General features: G+C 40.5%; 2 protein-coding genes across 5 annotated transcripts in view; both read right to left on the bottom strand.

Annotated features, from left to right (window-relative positions):
- MSRB3 (methionine sulfoxide reductase B3) overlaps positions 1 to 9,723 on the bottom strand; it is a 79,069-nt gene extending 69,346 nt beyond the window's left edge. The window contains exon 1 of one of the 3 annotated variants that reach the window (XM_059472115.1): positions 9,672 to 9,723. Coding sequence is in view for 1 of the 3 variants with exons in the window: in XM_059472112.1 (XP_059328095.1) it covers positions 8,900 to 9,100 (201 nt within the window). In the remaining 2 variants the exon portion in view is untranslated. Of the gene's footprint in view, positions 1 to 8,886; positions 9,101 to 9,671 lie in introns of those variants that run through there. The other 2 variants (XM_059472112.1, XM_059472114.1) reach the window with 2 other exon arrangements.
- Positions 9,724 to 10,028: 305 nt separating this feature from the next.
- LEMD3 (LEM domain containing 3) overlaps positions 10,029 to 18,728 on the bottom strand; it is a 41,272-nt gene continuing 32,572 nt past the window's right edge. The window contains exons 10-13 of one of the 2 annotated variants that reach the window (XM_059472190.1): positions 15,408 to 15,489; positions 12,627 to 12,732; positions 12,462 to 12,540; positions 10,029 to 12,211 (exon numbers count right to left, since the gene is read on the bottom strand). In XM_059472190.1, coding sequence (XP_059328173.1) covers positions 12,048 to 12,211; positions 12,462 to 12,540; positions 12,627 to 12,732; positions 15,408 to 15,489 — 431 coding nt within the window. In that variant the 3' untranslated portion in view covers positions 10,029 to 12,047. Of the gene's footprint in view, positions 12,212 to 12,461; positions 12,541 to 12,626; positions 12,733 to 15,407; positions 15,490 to 17,109; positions 17,235 to 18,728 lie in introns of those variants that run through there. The other variant, XR_009418484.1, reaches the window with a different exon arrangement.

Below are 18,728 nucleotides of genomic sequence, written 5' to 3'. Positions count from 1 at the left end.
AGCCAGCTGTCAGGAACTTCATTAAGCATTGCCCCAAAATGCAGTTTGTTTCTGTCCTACTTGGACTCGTGCTCCAAAAAAAGAAAATCCTGCACTTATACCATCAGGGCCCGTCTTTCTCATCTTGGTCTTGATATTTCACATCTCTTAGAAATCCTCAGCAACTCGGACATGCCCCCAGACCTCAGGGGCATGAAACCTCAGCAACTCAGCTCCGACCCCAGCACAGGGCCCTTTTCCTGTAGCTCACTTCAGCATGTCTCAGTGAGAGCCTTCAGCATCCCCGAGCAGGATAAAACAATGAAGGACATGCCAGCTCTATGTCCACCTGGAGTATTTTTGAAATTAAAGTTACTGATTAGAATTCTGATACATTTGCTCAGTATGTCATTTTTAGAGCCTTGGTATGTATGTATAGAAAAATTCACATTCTCATACAGTTATTATATGTTTGAATTCTGTGTAGTTCTTTGGCAAAGCAAATAACAAAATTAATAAACCATAACCTATAATCAATTAAGCCCATCTGCTAATTTCACACTTTGTAACAATACAATACAAAGAAAAAAACAAACAAAAACTTTGTAACATACAAAGAAAATAAAACCAACACATGAGATTATCAGGTTGGAAATAGGACTGTTTAAGAAACAGCAGAGGCAATTGCCTGAAGTAGTTGCAGTGACTACTTTGAAACTTCAAATCTGTTGTGCAGACCTTGCTCTACACAAAAATTGGCACTGGATTTGCCAAATCTCCTCTCCTCTCCTCTCCTCTCCTCTCCTCTCCTCTCCTCTCCTCTCCTCTCCTCTCCTCTCCTCTCCTCTCCTCTCCTCTCCTCTCCTCTCCTCTCCTCTCCTCTCCTCTCCTCTCCTCTCCTCTCCTCTCCTCTCCTCTCCTCTCCTCTCCTCTCCTCTCCTCTCCTCTCCTCTCCTCTCCTCTCCTCTCCTCTCTCCTCTCCTCTCCTCTCCTCTCCTCTCCTCTCCTCTCCTCTCCTCTCCTCTCCTCTCCTCTCCTCTCCTCTCCTTTCCTTTCCTTTCCTTTCCTTTCCTTTTCCTTTCCTTTCCTTTCCTTTCCTTTCCTTTCCTTTCCTTTCCTTTCCTTTCCTTTCCTTTCCTTTCCTTTCCTTTCCTTTCCTTTCCTTTCCTTTCCTTTCCTTTCCTTTCCTTTCCTTTCCTTTCCTTTCCTTTCCTTTCCTTTCCTTTCCTTTCCTTTCCTTTCCTTTCCTTTCCTTTCCTTTCCTTTCCTTTCCTTTCCTTTCCTTTCCTTTCCTTTCCTTTCCTTTCCTTTCCTTTCCTTTCCTTTCCTTTCCTTTCCTTTCCTTTCCTTTTTTTCCCATCGCCTGTCCCCTGTCCTGTCCCCTGTCCTGCCCTTTTTTTAAGAGAAATCTTTATCAAAGTCTATCAAGCTTTCCATCTCATGCTTAGGAACTGCACCTTAGGTACTTTAGCTGCATAAATATGAGACCATCAGAAATTAGGCAGACTAATGTTGATCACTATATTCCAGGATGATGGGGAGATCCTGTGTGCCTGAAACCTTTCCCTAAGGTTGTTCTTCCTCTTCAGACAGATTAAGAAATTTATCCTAAGCATTTGGGAAACAAGGAGGGGAAACTGTCCAGAAAAGAGCATGTACCTTGGAGGTTTTTGCCTTTGAAAGGTTTTTGCCTTTACAAAATCTCAAGAGGAAGAGGGTATTATCTATTTTTAAAAAGAAAGAAAAGACTGACTAGTGAATTACATGGCCATAAATCTATCTTCAACACACAGAAAGCTTTTGAAGCAAAATACTAAACAATCCATAAACAGGCAATGAAAATTAGAAAGCAGTAAGCCACCATGATGGGCTTGCCAAAACCTAACCCCATAACTAACATACTTTCCTTCTTTCCTTGTACTCTGCAGGCAGAAGGAAAGCAGCAAATCAAACAGACCTCAAATGTAAAATACTTTTAGACAAAGCAAACTGGAAAAGCACTTTTCTTTTGGATCAAGGTCCTCTATCACAGGTGCAGAGCTGCTTGAATAAACACACTCATTCAGCGCTTCTCCTACAGACCAGGGCCAAAAACCCAGCAAGTAGTCCTACTAAAACTGCAGAGACACTAATCTGCAAAGAGTGTGAAACACTGCTCTGAGCTGAGCAGAATTCAAGATGGTTTTAATAGATTGGAGAAATGGTCAAAAGCCAGCAAGATAAAATTCAATACAGCCAAGTACAAAGAATCATATTTAGACTTTAAAAGAAATCTTCAAATGCACAAAATAATCAAAAGAATGCCAGACTAGCAGCAGTACAGCAAAAAAGCATGTCAAGGTAACAGTGACAATAAATTGAGCCAACAGTGTGAAACTATTAAAAAAAAAAGGAAGGCAGATAACGATCTGGAGTTTATTAAAAAAGAGAAACATAATCCATAACAGGAGGGACTGGGGAGGAAGTCTGGTCTGCTCAGTAGCAGTGAGGTATCACTTGGAATATGCTTCTGGTTTGGGGTGTAGCTGAGGAAAGCCCAGAGGAGAAGTAAAAACAAAAAGAGTGGTTCAGAAAGCCAAATCCCTGAAAAACTCTTAAGCGCTTGGCTTGTTTAGTCTACAAGAGTGATTGTGGAAATGGGATAATGCTCTGAAAATCTTTCATCTTAAATAGTATTACATCACTCAGCTATTATACTGTCTTTATTACCGCCACAGTTATTACTTGACTGTCATTAGAGCAAAATGTACTGGTCTGTAATTCATATGGAACTGAGCAACAAAAAGAGCTTGTTTTTCCCCAGACAGCTACTGTATTTCACATTTTAAGACTTCATGAGAAGAGCCTAGAGTCTTACAAAATATCTATTGTAATCCTTCCCAGCATGGTTCAACAACTGCTAGAATAAATTGGTACAAACCAGCACCTCTCTCGAGTTCAGAGGCGAGTAGCAAAGCTGCCTTGTGTTTTTGCATGAGGGATGCCAGGTAGCAGCTTAGATAACAGGAGCATATGGTAGGTCCCAGTGAGCCACTAATTTGCTACAAGATCTTGTCCCTTTTGTGAGCTTGCCTTTAAGGAAAAGCAGGAGTACACAGAACAAGCATGCACACAGGCAATTTGGTTTCTCTCATGAAAAGAGATGTTAAGAGATGTGCTGTTCGTACAGTGTATTTTTCCACCATGTACATACAAGATCTGATGAAGCATTGGTTTTAATTCTGAAAAAAAAAGAAAAAAATGAAGATACAGTCTAAAAATACATAGCAGTTAAATATTAAGACTTTGACCGACAGGGCTGATTTTCCTTTTCTGTAGCCCATTCAAAAGCAGAGGTGATAATGCTATAGAAAACTCAAATAATTTTATTTGCAGAGTTTCTGAATTTGCATCTCAGGGCTGTAACTTCACAGTTGACTGATTCACCTCTACTTTTCCACCTGTCCCCGAGCTTGCAGCCAAAGCATCTGCTCCTGTCTTATTCCCATCTCTCTCTCACACGTGTGCTATGGCTACTGACAATGCTGTTGGTGTGCAGGAGGGGAAGCCCAACCAATCTGACCTGCAAGCCTTGGTTTCAGCATTGTGCAGACTGGATCAGTGCACTACTGAATCACCCATTAGGACAAATTCAATTCAAACTAGAGTAAAAGCTCTGACTGTTCACTATCAGGACACACTAGGGTGGATCTGCACTGGTTTTATGTTGAATATCAAGCTTCCTCCCAGCAGCAGGATGGTGACAATCTGACCCAGGTGGCAAAGCCTGCTTGTATATTCAACCATTTTTCTTAGCCAACTGAGCAACTTTATATCAAACCAATTGTCCCAGATCGCAAGGCAAGATGTATTCTTTTTGCTATCTGTATGGCAGTTGTCTTCTGTTAAGTGGGCAGTTTTCCTTATCTCTTCCACAACTACCCCTCCCTCTGGAGAGACATCTGCTGACAACAGGCTACTGAATGTCACTGCATTACTGATAAGGACTATAGCACCCCATTGTGAGATGCTCCGCCCAGAGGGAGGAGCCAAGCATTCCTACCTGGATACAATCTTGAGGTTCTGGAACACCAGCACAGCTTCTCCCCTGGATTTCCCAGAGGAACAGCTGCCTCTTCCACGGGATCTTCAGAGGAAGACTACACCCTTCCTACAGGATCCCTGCTCCAACAGAACCACACCTGACACTCCAGAAGGACTGCAGTACTCATTGCAACTGGACTGCTACCAACACCCTGACCAAGAGGGTGTCAGGTTGTATTCTGACTCTGTCAGTTTTGTGTTGGTTTACTGCATTGTTTATTTTATCTTTTTATTTTCTTCCCTAATGAAGAACTGTTATTTCTGCTCCCATATTTTTGCCTGAGTGCCCTTTAATTTAAAATTTATAGCAATTCGGAGGGAGGGGGTTTACATTTTCCATTTCAGGGGAGGCTCCTGCCTTCCTTAGCAGACTCCTGTCTTTCCAAACCAAGACACCAATGCTTTCTCTTGAACCAGCTGCAGGAAAGCCAAGGCCAGACTCACTGTGCTGCATGAACTGAAAGAGTTCCATACACATCCATGTGGCTCCCACCCACCAACCCCACCTTGAAGGTCCTAGAAGTTGTTAAAATCACCTCCACTCTCTGTGCAGGCATCTGAAACAGCCTCGCCTGCAGACTTCCCTGAGAACCACACACAGGGGTATGGAGAGGAACAAGAACAGGGCAATCCCTCAGCCAGAAGGAACACTTAGTGGGCTGTTTACTTTTGGCAACAACTGGCATGGATCACTTCCCCAGGAAGCTGCTAAGGTTCCATGTGTTGAATTTTTTTTTCCATTTTCATTGTGTGGTGAGAGCGAAAGTGGTGGCATTTGGCAGCTACATTCCATCAGCACTATTGTTGTTCCCTGGTGGTAGGGATTTGTTTTCCATCAGGTGAAATGCAAAGGCGTTGTCCCCTTTTGGAAGAACACAGAGCTAAAGAGACCCGTGGGGAAATCCTTCCAAATGCCATGCACAACATTACTCTTTAAATTTCTTGGATGAGGTAACACTTCCCAACAAAACAATGTGTTAGCACGCCATGTACATTTTGCTAAGCTGCTGCCCACAGTTCAAAGAAATCATCAATCCTGATGTTCAGATGCTACTGAAAGGAAAAAGCAAACTGGGGACCTCTGCAGAAGTCCTGTCCTTAGACTTTGTCTAAGCTGAATCACATTTAAATCCAAAACTTTCTGGAAATAAAGAAGTATTTATGCTAATAATTATTTTACAAAACAATGCTAAACTATAATTTAAGTCTGTGAGGACAGCAAAACTGTGTTAGCACCTTATAAGTGTAAGTATTGTTCTTGCCTGTTTTGGGCTAGTATAGTTCAATTCCTCAGATCCTAAAGTCCTTATTGCAAAAAGCCTCTTTATTCCCAGATCCAGTTGCCAGATTGTGTGGTTTTCAGATAATGCTGAATTGAGGTTGCTAAATGAGAACCAGAAGGCTGGAGCTAAGCAGATAAATTATAATTTCCAATTACCTCACCATAAATGGGGTTCTCAAAGAATTCTTCTACCTTATTTTCACACAAAAAATACAGATCAGTGTCTTCACAAACTAAAGACACAAAAATCCCTTTTGAAATACACAATGATATTCTTCAACTTCTGGTAGAAATTAATGATGCAATATGTGCTTCCTTCCTTTTCTTAAGTTAGTTGAAAATTACTTTAAAAACACTGCAAGTTGGTTATACATTCACAAAATACCACAGAGAAGGACTTAAATCTCTGGGTTTGTGCTTTTTTTTTTTTAAGCTAGTACATATTAATAGCTCACTGAGAACAAATTATCCTTCTGAGGGAAATGAAGCCTCTGAAAAGATAACAATAAATCCTACCAAAGCAAGGTGAGTAAGAGAAGGGAAAGTTAGCCTGTAGCCACTTCTTACTCTATGAGACACACAAAAAAAAAGCCCCAAAAGCTCTCAGGGTTTTTGTTGTTCTGTTTAAAAGACTTCTGGTTTTATGTGGAAAAAATAACCTTGAAATAACTCCATGTATGGACATGAATACTCCTGAGCAAGAAACACCCTATTTCTGTCTAATCTTGTAGTTTGTTCCAAAATAAGCATACCAACTTCAGAGTTACTCAGGGTAAGATAAATCCACACCTGACTTTATTCAACAGTAATTCCTAATTATAATGTCATAAACACACCAGGAATTTGAGGGTCCATGTAGGGATCTTTTGGCTAAGGAATCCATAAACTACAACTAGTCTCAGCTATAATTAGGCCAATGTTTATTCCACTTTCCTATCAGTTAAAGCCTCCATAGCTTAAGTTCATACATAGCCTGGGTGCTACCTAAACTGCAGCTTTTAATGGAAAAGAAAAATAATAGAAAGGGGAAAATAAGGTCATTTTCCCTACCTATGACTAATACAATGCTGCATGTAGCTTAAGAGTTGCTCTGTAATGAGGACACACTCACTTGCATTATGCAGCTCAACAAAGCTATCTCCAAATTGGATGGCTTTACTGCATTGCTGGCTTGCAGCAATGCCAGTCAGATGCAGACAGGCAGACTTCTTAACCTTCTGTCTGAGAAGATTAAATCCTTAACAGTGTATTTTCTTCTCTTCCCCTACTGACTCTTATTACTCCATCCTTTAAAATAAGTAACAAAAGAACCGTTAACAATTCACCTAATAGATAAATTCTATTTTCTAGCATTTCTAATGTAATAAATAGGCTGGATCTCCAATGGTACAGAAACAAGTATCAGCTTACAAAGCTGACAAAACATGAGTAGGTAAACAAGATCCTCCATACCTTCATAAATAACAGGGCAAAAGACCAAATACCTCCCTCACGTGCAAGCTGGCCCTTACCAAACAGCTGTAAGGAATTCTTATGGCATGTACAAACAAAAAATAAGGAATTCTTACAGTATGTACTGACATAGCATCTAAATTAACTAACCCCTGTAAGAGTAACTGCTACCACTTGGAAAAATGAGCAAGGTCAATCAGTCAAAAGACTTTATTTTTGTCTAGGATCAACTACTTTATATGGCTTTGCTACCAAATATAGAAACATTACCCCATCTACAAAGGCACTATTTTTAAAGACTGTGCTTTTGGAAGAAAATTAGAATTGTTTTTTCCTCCTAAAAGATCATTCCAAATGTGTATTATTAAGATCCGAGGTACATCAGATGGGAAAAGGACTGACCAACCACATCCTGGACTGAACTATATATTTTTTAACTCCATTAATTTTGCCAGTTTTAACAAAGCAATGCCAAACTTTATTTCTTAAAAAAATCCTTTTTTAATCTCAGAATTCTAGGATTATTTAGTAACTCTGGTTAAGCTGCTAACCATAGTTAATTACCTACATAAATTTTAAAAGACAGTTGAAAAATACTGTTCTAAAATAAGCCATGTCTAAAATGAGGCAGGAGATTCTTTTAGAAACTATGAGCAAACGTCTGATTAAGATGACAAGCCACATGGAAACTACTCCCAGAATCAGACTCAAAGGGCACTGTTACGAACCAAATTTGGCAGACAAGGAATCATGACGAACTGCAAAGGCACGCAGCAACGTAACAAAAAGTTTGGAATCATCAGCAAATAAGACAGAAAGCACTTAGGTCTACTCAGCAAGGGCAAGAACATAAGCAGGACGAATTCTAAGCATTAAATTCTGGATTCAAATGAGTGGCACTGTGATATAGTGGGACTGGAGACAACTGTTCCATTTACAGGTGACTGGCCATAAGCAAGCCGTACCAGTAAGGCAAAGTATCTGGCTATTGCAGATTTTTCATTCTGATTTCTATCTGTCCAGAGAACTCATCTTCAGAACAGCTTTAGTAGCAACAACAGAGAAAGAGCTAAAAGCATGACATATATAATGTAGGGCTCTGTACTTTCCTAAATGCTGTGTTCAGGGTTGGAAAACCTTCAGAGACTGCCTTACAGCATTTATCACTAGCTAACAGTGGACATTTGGCCTTATCTGTAGATAACTACTGTTAGATTTGGCATTTTTAATACACAGCTATGCTTGTTTAAGATCACTGTGCCTTCAGACAGTCTGAGCTAAGAGGGTGATGACTGAAAATTCAGCTCAAGCAGGAAAGAGAGCATTTATAGCTAATTTGTCAAATACTACAGGAAGCTTAATTAAGTCTCATTTCTGTTTCCAGGAATATTCCGACGCAAGTACAGCTACATCAACTTGGGCAAGGGAACCGTAAGAAATAAATTATACTTTATCCTTTGCATCGATTGTATCTTTCAGAAGAATAACACCAAACAAACCTAGTCAGCGAACACACTGAGCTTCCTCAGAATAACACAACCAAATTCTGAGCTCATTTGTGAAGTTTAAGCTCCTTTTTGACCTAGCGCTGCACAATTTACCGAGCTGGGGATCGCGGCTGAACTGAACTCATTACGCACTTGGTCAAGCGCTGCTTCCCCGCGCCAGCTATTCTGCTGCGCGCCCCGTTCGAGTCAGGAGCTCCAGCTACCGCGCAGGACACCCGGAGCCCTGCGCCGCGCCAGGGTCCAGGCGCTGCGGCGGCCACGGGAACGGCACGGCCGGGCTGCGGCCGGGATGCGGGGGCGACGAGCCCTGTCAGGGGTTCGCTCCGTGACACGGGGACCGACCCGAGCGACCCTCGACCCCAGCCCTCCTCTCCGCCGCCGGCAGGGGCCGCGGGGTCCCCCTCAGCACCGACCCGCTCCCCTCCGCTCCCGCCGCAGCCCCGGCAGGTGCGGCCCGGCCCGGCCCCCCGCGCCGCCGGGGCCGCTCCTCCCCTCGCCCCCGCCGCAGCCCCCGGCCCGCCCTCCCCGCGGCACGGCAGCGGGGGCCGGTGTGGAGGCGGGGGGGCCGGACGCAGCTCCTACCTGCGGTTCCTACCTGCGGCTCCTGCGGCGGCCGCCAGCGCCAGGCAGAGCGTGGGGAGCAGCGGCGGCGGCGTAGCGCGCATGGGAGCGGCCCGAGGGAGCGAGCGAGCGGCCCCGGCCCCCCCGCCCCGCGGGAGCGCAGTGACGGGCCCGCCGCCCGGGGAGCATGACGGGAAATTCCTGGGCACCGGCGGCCAACGCCAAATATGAACATGGAGCCGGGAGACTCCCGCCGCACGCCCGGCACCACCAGGCAGCGCGGGGAGGCGGCCGGGACCCTGCCCCGTCCCGCCACCGCGGCACGGCCGAAGCGCCCTGTCCGAAGGGTTAAAGGGTGCGCTTCGGGCAGGCCGAGGAAGCGGCTCCGCGCCCCTTTGAAGAGACCTTCCTGCGGTTCCAAGGGAGCCCCGGCCGGAGCGCTCGGGCCGAGCGGAGCCGGCGCTGCCGTGACCCTCAGCTGCCTGCGCGGCGCCGGCCGGCAGCGGGAACAGCGCTGCCAGCGCCGCAGCGGCTCCGGCCCACGGCTCCCAGCCCAAGCCAGCTCCTCACGTTAGCACCGGCCCCGAAACTACCACAGCGCTCAATGCCCACCCTGCCGAGCTTCCAAAAAGGAGGGAACTGAACGACATCGAACTTCCTCCTCCTGCTCCCCTTCCTCACGCGACGCGTATATGTAAATAATGGACTGACAGACCCTGCTTTGTTCCTCCTACCCCCCAAACCTTCAACCTGTCACTAAAACAATTCTCAAACAAAGCAAGATAATGGCAGGAAAAAAAGCCAACCTCTTCTGTTACTCTACCAAAATCCCGTTCATGACTCTTGTACCTCAAAGTACAAGAAAGAGGCTGAAAGCACAAGGTTAAGGCTTTTCAGCCCTGTCCTTTAACAGGGCAGACAACACGGCATGACTTAGGAAGCAAGGTAATGTCTCTGCACTCTCTGTGAACAAAATCAGGACAAAAGTCAAGCTGACAGTTAAATGAAACTCGGCTGAGTCAGCTCATGGCAGCACCCATTCACATCCTAACAAATACTAAAAATTAATTACATGGCTGTTACAAATCAATCTCCCCCTCCACCCCAGATAAGAAAAGCATTTGAGTCAGAGACACCCGAATATCTAGAAGGTGAGACACATATAAAAACCCCTAATAAACCTTTAATTCGAGTCTGGTTTGGTTTTTTGTTTGTTTTTACAGGATAGGGTGACAAGTTACAACAAACATCTGATTTTTCTCAAATGTTCAGATATTATACATATTCCCCTGGCTTGCAGGAAGGGATATCGGTCAACTTAACAGTTTAAGGTAAAATAAGCTGCATAATAGTACATATTACAATTAAAATGTACAGTGTTTACAAGAAATATATCTTAGAAGCAAGATAGATGCATTTGCATCGAGGCGACCTTTTAAAATGCCACAGCTATTTTTACATTCACTCTTGCAACAGGTCACAAGATGGGGTCACTAAGATCAGGTTAACAAATCACTATGATGCACATCAAATACAACAAAATTAGTTTATATACATATATATAATACATATACATGTATATTATACATATACATATATGTATATAATAAAACTCATCAAAAATCTACCAGACCTGGCACAATCCACTTACCCATCAAAAATATGTACTTGTCCTTGGTAAGTAGAATTCTGCATGGCTGATTATATATTATATATACTCATTCATTAGCATCTGAGACATAAAACCGAGGATTTAAAATTTTTCGGTTAACAAACTCTCCAATAATAAACATGGTGCCCACAAAAGCACAAAGGTAAGGCACAATAGGATTTCCTGTTGCAGAATAGTGTGCATCATGTTTACTTAACTGTAAGAAAAACGTGCATTATTTGTGCAAGTTCATGCTGCAGATCCATCATATCTACAAAGTAAAGTGAGTTTCAGTAAAATTTGTGGGACTGGTGTGCTTCCAGTCTCACCTCCTACAGGATGTTCAGCTGGATAACTAGGTAAAATGGTTGTAGGAGTGGGGATTAGTAAAGCCAATAATCTTAGATTTGCAACTAAGCTTCTCAGCAACAATTTTGTACTTCTAGGTAAACATTAGTAAATTTACAAGCTTGGAATCACAAGATTTACTGTCAGCTGCACTAGTTTGCATGAGCCAAAATTGTTGCAAGGAAGGAATTTTTAAATATTAACACATAAATGGAGAATTAAAACATGTTATAATATATTTGGAATGTCATTTAATCCAATGGTATTTTGTCACAGCCCTGACACTTGTAATAATAAATACAGCTTTTCACAAAATATTTTTCCAGTATCTGCCAATTGCTTCTTTATTGCTCACAAATTTGAATTCATTACAATTGGTATCAGACCTTTCACACAAAATCAGTAAGGTATTTTATATAAAACCTATAAAAGATATTTAACCTGTATCCAACACTTTTAAGTATTTGGCCTCTTGTCATGGTACAGCCAAAACCATATAAAACAATAGGTTTTGAATAAAATAGGAAGCTTATTTGCTGCTTTGACGCAGACATCCTCACAGAACACAACCCTTTTTGCCACCACCAGCATTTACATTTATATACAAAACCCAGTACATCCGCAATCAGTTCATCTTCCCTCACATTGATATGCAACCACTAATGCCAAATTCACTTTCCCCATACCCCAGCTGCAGAAAAAGATTTTTATATAGCAACAAAAAACTAACATTGACTGAATTTTCTTTTAACTTATTCACCATCAGGAACTGTAGGTTGCTTGTTACAAAATACCCACAAGATTATTTCACAGGAAACTATGGAAATACAGGAAGTCTTCTTTTCTCCATGCTTTTGTATTAGCAAAAACACTTCTTGGTGCAAAAATACGTCACCACATCTGCAAATGTATAATGAAATTGGTATTCCTCATGCAAAACTTAAATGCATTGGTTTACTATAGCCCCAGAAAACTTCGTGAAACAACTTGTTTTTCCTTTTTTGTCAGCTCAGTATTACTGCCTCATTGCTAAGTCCCTTTGGAAACAAGACTTCTGGAACGTTCGAACTTTTATTTAATTCTTCAAAGTATTACATACAAAAAGCACTAAAAAAGGAAGACGGCGGCCGAACAGGAACATTCCTGTTGCAAGTAACAGTCCTAGCAGTTGTAGAAAGTTTTCTCAGGAACTTCCCTGAGAGTTAGTTGTGCCTGTCCGAAGACGCAGATGTGACATAGAGTTCATGTGTTTGTTTGATGGCTTCAGTGGAGTGTTACAAGTAAGAGCCTGGGGAAAACGATGATGATACCGATCTAGTCGCAGGTATTTTACTGTTACCAGCTTTCCTACGAGGCAAAGAAACAGGAAAAGAGAAACCTTCTAGTTCAGTATTATTCCATTTTGCTTCAGGATGTAAAACACAAATATTTCATTACATCAAAATTAGTTTACTAATTATTAGTTTAATTTTTTTTTTAACTGCTCAATACTTTAGATACCAAATACTTCACCATTTAAAAGAACTCAAACTGCCCCCATCTTCCACACCCATGGGTAATTGCTACCCATGTTTTATTATAAACTCTCATTCCTTACCATCAAACCAAGAGCCATGTAATGCCTTGAAAGCCTTTCCAGCATACTCCGGGGAGAGACACTTGACATACACACAGCCCTAAGTAAGAGAAAGAGGGATTTGGGTTTTTTGCCAGTCCAGCTGAAAAGGATGAAGTATGACGATGTTACTGGAAAGACACTCACCTCACGTGAATTTTTGTCTACGGCAATATGAACAATTCCATCATTATCACTGCACTTCTCCAAGATTGCTTCTTGAATTGCTAGATGCCAGTGATCACCTATTTCCCTAGGCAAACAATGAAAAATTTAAGGGACTATGTAATTCTTTAAACAGTCACAACATTCTCATACTTCCCTACTGAGTCTGGTTTCTCTGTAACTTTACATAATTTTCTGGTAAATGCCTCTGGGACAGGTTAAATACTTTTCCTACTGAATACACCATAAATTGGCTCCCATAGTCCACTTTAGAAAATTCAACCTTACAAATCAAGAGAAGTAACTTCTTTGGGGGGTGGGGTGTTGTCCTATAATGGGCCTATCCAACTGGTGCTTAGACTGATAGTTAAAAAAACATGTTTCTGCCTTGCACAGTAAATGTCTAGAACACACAACAAAGTCTGATGCTGTGATGTGAGGGTTCATAATGTACAAGTGAACAAGTTGGACAAGTTGTTCCCTTGATATGATTCCTCCCTGACTTTTGGCAGTAGAGAGGTGATTATGTGCTGTGCTAATATTAATAAAAAAAGTTAACCACTATATTCCCAGATGATTCTCAAGCCAAGAAAAAAGATGTTTTTCATGGGGCTGCTTCTAACAGCTACTGGTGTAATCACTGAAAGGAATTCAGTAATTATTGTCAGTATACAGTCACTGTAAGAGCAGCTAAAACTAGTTTTGTTAAACATACCTTGTACCCACAGCCAACGTCAAAACAATACTTGACAATCTAATCACAGAGACTGGTACATTCTGTGTTTTAGGTGGTTTTAGATGGATGAAAGCATTCATCCCTTTCAGGTCTGGAACAAGAACATAAGCCTCCTTCCTCTAATGACACAAGCAGATTAATAATACAGTTTGTCTTGCACTGAGGGCTCTGGATTTTTATTTGTGTTTTCTTTAAGACAACTACAAGGGTATGATAAGAACTATTTCCTTAAACAACAGTCCTCTGAAAGACAGCTCACAGAAGAAGAATGCACTAGGGAGTACAATATGGAATTGGATCCCACTATGAATGCAATCCAGAAGTCCAGTAATGGAGCTAGGTCAGCTTCCAAAAGAAAAGGTCTACAAAAATTCAATGTATTAGAAGTTGTAATGTTCCAAATAGCTGACTGGACATAGGCACTAAAGACAAGTGTCAAAACACAACTCCTAGTCTATAAATGTTGGGGCTTTTAAATGCACCTATTGGGCATGGGCTGGGTCAGTACTGAAAAGCACTGAAACTTACAGCAAAGATAAAGGCTAAAAAGGGAGACTGTTATGACAAAAATAACACCTCAGTAATTAGTTCCATTAACAGCAGACATTTTGAACTGCTAACATTCTGAAACAGGAAAATAGCCAATACCACATACCAATAAATATTACAGTGAAGCTTCAGGAATGGACTTATTTCAGTACCACTCAGACTAACCAATACAGCTCACAAAGTCTCCTTTGAAGCATCTACAATAAGGATGTTGATATCACTTAAAATTCTCTGCAAATCTCATGTTTTAATCCTCCTACAGGAGGATCAATTTGCTTCAAGAACCCCTGAAATTTCAGTCTTGCTCACCCTACTCCAACCTGAAAATTATTATAGAAGCTACAGAAGCTGGTGTCTTTGACCAGACATTAAATCTTAAAGACACTGAGAAAAGGTTTTTGGAGTACTTCTCTATGTGAGAGGTAACACTGTCTTCAGCTAAATTAACTAACAGCTTTTCAGTTAATAAGGCAAGGAATTAAACTAATTAAGTGTGGCTAGAAAAAAGGCTGAATAAATACATCCAAACTTAGCAATCACTTGTGTCCATACGCTGATGTCCTCCCCTAGTTCCTGTCCTAATCAATAGGTTGTATTATTGAGGTAGCATCTCACATGTACCCTTGTAAGACACAGCCTCTGTATTTTTCCCTTGTATAATCACATTAAGGAATAATTTACTCCAGAGAAGTTATTGGAGTTCCTGTATCTCTTTACAGTGGACAAAGAGACTTCAAAGCTTACACAGGATTATCTGGCATAACCTATGTGTTAGTTCCCAACTCCTACCACGATCTAGTCCACAGCCAAAGGCGATACTACAGAAAAGTGGAGTAGATGAAGATTTAAAAGATTACAAAAAAAATTTATTATTTTTCCTTAGCTTTCAGTACATTAAATAAGCTTGTTACTTATTCATACACAGTACATACTTCAGAATTATGAGAATTACATGAGCATTAGAAGCCAGTACACAGCACTAATTTGTTCCCACTACAAAAATCCATTTGCTTCAAAATTAGGCAGTCACAGTGCCATTAAAGCAATTTAAATTCAGCCTTTTAAATGCAAACTGTGCAAGCTTTGTAGCAGTCCAAATACTCCAGAATGTTGAGCAATACTTTAAAAACTTACAATCTGTTGTCAGGCCACAGGAGTCTCCTCTGTCAGTTGATACAATTGAACATTACAAATTTAATTAATGGATAAAGATCAGTCATTGCTCCAAGTAGTTTGACTATATGCCACATCCTTCAAGAAATGAGCCAAAGACACAGAGCAATACAATGAAGGACAGAAGACAGATTGTTAAGATTTTTTATGTCTTCTCAAAGATGTTAAGAGAAACATTTTTTTTTACAACCTGTTTTTTTCAACATGTTCATGTTTCTTCACTTCTTCCAAACCCCTCTCAGAGGTAAGAAATGGAATCTTCCAAAAGAATGCAGAAATACAGACAGATAACTGCTTTTACTTACATAACTGGATCAAACATATTGCGAATCTTTAGACATGGTGTCAAGCTGTTCGGGGGTGAATTTCTTCTATCTAGATGAAATGCTAGAAAGAAAAATAAATTAAATATTAATTATTTACAGGCATAATGCCATTGAGGTAAGAAATGTCAACTTTATACATTAATACCTTTCTAGTTTTACTCAGAAGTAAGTTTATTTCATATATGAAAGAATTCAAGCAAATTAGTTTCACACAGTCTTCTACCACACTGAAGAAAACATACCATATTTTGCTTAATTTTTTATACTTAAAACCTCTACATTTAAGACACTCTCTTATATCCAGGCCACATGGAAGGAATTCAGGATATTTTTAAAAATAACATATACTTGAAAAGAAAGGATTTGCACTACATCTCCATGAAAATCCAGATATACACAACACCTGGAGTAAACTTTTGGAACTGGAAGTTAACCATACAGCTCTAATTGCCTGATGAAATTTTCATTTTTTCTACTTTTGGGGCAATATGCTGCCCATCTGGCTAATAAATAAGGAGACCTTAAGATGGATGTTGCATTATATTTGTAGTGCAGTAACATGTCAAGGATGTGCTAAAAGGACAGAGCCTTTATAGCCCTAAATGATCACACATGATCAGAAGCTTCTAAAAATCTGAAATGAAACATACCAGAGGATAAAACAGATATAAGAAGAAAAATGAAAATCAAAAATTACAGAGTAACTCAAAGCTGAACAGTGCCACAAAACACATTCTGAAATCCTAAAATAAATAGTAACTTCATTAAAGTTCACAAGTTCTACTTGTGAGAGTCACAAGAGAAGACTGTACCATGAGAAAAGGAATCAAGGGCCACTTCAGATTCAGATAAGGCAGCTCCATACCTTGAGAAGGGCCAACAAATCAGCAGTGGAAATGAAAGGGGATAGCCTAGTAAAACAGCTTTCAAGGCTTGAAGGAAATTTTACTTTGAAGACTAAGTAGATTCAAGAGTTTGAACATAAGATTAAAATATCAACAACAAAAAAACTGCTATTAATGCTTCTCCTTTGCAATTCTACTTTAGAAAAATTTAACATATTCAGGATGTTACATTCCAAGGGTCAGAAGTGCCTGTTGTGGGCAGATGTCTGTGCTTCTTACTGCTGATCTTTTAAAATCTTGAAAGTACATCCAAAACACATGAACACTGCTGCTCTTCTGTATGCCACCCAAACAAAAACTGTGTCACACAGACAAAATTAAGTCATGTGGAAGACACAGCTTGTGAAAGACAAGCACTAACCAAGAGAAAATTCACTGCCTGGAGATACTGCGTAGAAAAACTTATTCTTATGTAAATTCTCAAGACAAATGAAATATAATTACCAACTAGAAATTAGAAAAGGTAACCTCCAATTCTAATATCCAACCTACTGCAAGTTCCCCAAATAACTAGAAATGTTCTTATTAAGAACACATGCGCACAGAGTGCAAGTCACCAACACCTGTAATAACTGTCTGTTTTTGTCTTGGGAAGAGATTTCTAAGTATGCTGGTGACACTGCATCTATCTCTAAGCTGCCTATAGTTTAAGGACAAGTCCTTTTTCAATAGCACATGGTTTTGTAAAGTTTTTTGCCCCTCATTAAAAATTATACATAGGGTATACAATAAAAACTTTACAGAACTAAGCAACATTGAAAAATACATGGACTTACCTTACTTATGGAGGTTGGCTCCAGCAGATCAAGGGGGGGGTGAAATGTCACCAGCATATTGTACACTGGGGCACCACACCATACTGGAGAAGGTGATCTGGGGTGGCCTAGTCATGGACCTGGACCTGAAAAGGTGTGGGGTTGAGGAAATTATGTGCTGATTGTTTATAACTAGGTTTATTCAGCACATGGTTTTAATCCAAGGATAAAGAATAGCGAGGTTATTTGCAGAGATCCTAGACCCAGAGGATCAACATTTCTGCAAGCTGTTTATGAACTAAAAAACCTCCAAACTGATATTTATGGAAGCAGTTAAACCACTGAGCTATCCAAAAGTAACTAAATGGGGAATTCACCCTTTAGTGTAGTTACCTATATAAACTATTCTTTGCCTGTTCCAGTTTCTAATAACTTTGATGTCCTTTTGACTGGAAGATCTCAGGTGCTTACTGAGATAACCTCAGCCAGAAGAGCCTACCATCAGCACAAGACTAAACTGCTTCTAACTAAATGTAACATCCTACCAGTAGGGAAGTGTGCCCAGGGCAGTGCAGCATATGAAAATAAAGATGAACTCTGTCTTTTCTCAAAAAAACTTCTCAAAATCATGCTAAATTAAAAGTAACTTTTGCAACTTAGATGGAGCTTTTCATGTATAAGGGAAAAAATTACATGGAAATCAGTGAAGTGTGAAATTAATGCTAGAACAATAATAACCTTAATATGTATACCAGAAATGGCACCAAAAAAGAGAGGGTAGAGAAGACACAGGCAAGTTAATGTTGTACCTACACAGCAAAACTGAAACCAGCATAGTTAAGTGATGTCTCTTGAACTTCATTTCACATCTGTAACAACTGATTCTCCCCCTCCTCTAAAAGAAGTTGCTTCAGTGACAAAGCTGTTCAGAATAGAGTACTGATTATTTGAAAAGTTACATTGGTGTGGAGCATACAAAATATTCTTGATAAGGGCATAAGCAAACATTCTTGCAGGACAACAGTATAAGCTACACACTGGTTAACTAAGTATCTCACATCTTTTTCTACACAGGTCTAAGGAGTAATGCTTACAAGACAAAGATGAAAAGGTAGAGATGAAATAGGGAAGCAGAGACACAACTTTGTGTAGTAAGCCACTGGTGGGAAAAAACTCAGGACTTTCATAAATTCCCCATGGGGATTACTGAGCACTTTCAAGAAAAGGAAGCTACTTTTTATTTAATTCATAATGTACATTATTTTACTACCTCAAACTGAATATCACTATCATTCCAGATTTGAAGAGCAGCAGCAGCTAAACACATGTGCTTTTGTCAACCCCTTTATTACTGTCTATGATGGAAGAAGTATCTCTTGCACTGGCTTCAAAATGACCATTGAAGAGATTGCAGTACAGCTTTCTATACCCCTTGAATTACTAGCATATTATTACAAAAGGAGTTCCCAAGTATCACCACCATGGGTTACAAGACAACCCAAAAGATCTTTAGATGTAAATTTGATGAACCTGATAAGGCTGAATACTTGCATCAAATATAGGTAGCCATGTTTCTTAAAACCAGGTTTTTTCAATGTTAAGCCATGGATCACTGCAATTTAATAAGTACTAACCCTTCT

The sequence above is a fragment of the Ammospiza nelsoni genome, chromosome 5 (assembly GCF_027579445.1).
Source record: "Ammospiza nelsoni isolate bAmmNel1 chromosome 5, bAmmNel1.pri, whole genome shotgun sequence".
Classification (NCBI taxonomy): Eukaryota; Metazoa; Chordata; class Aves; order Passeriformes; family Passerellidae; genus Ammospiza; species Ammospiza nelsoni.
The sequence above is the reverse complement of the archived record's forward strand: the minus strand, read 5'-3'. Positions and strand labels throughout refer to the sequence as shown.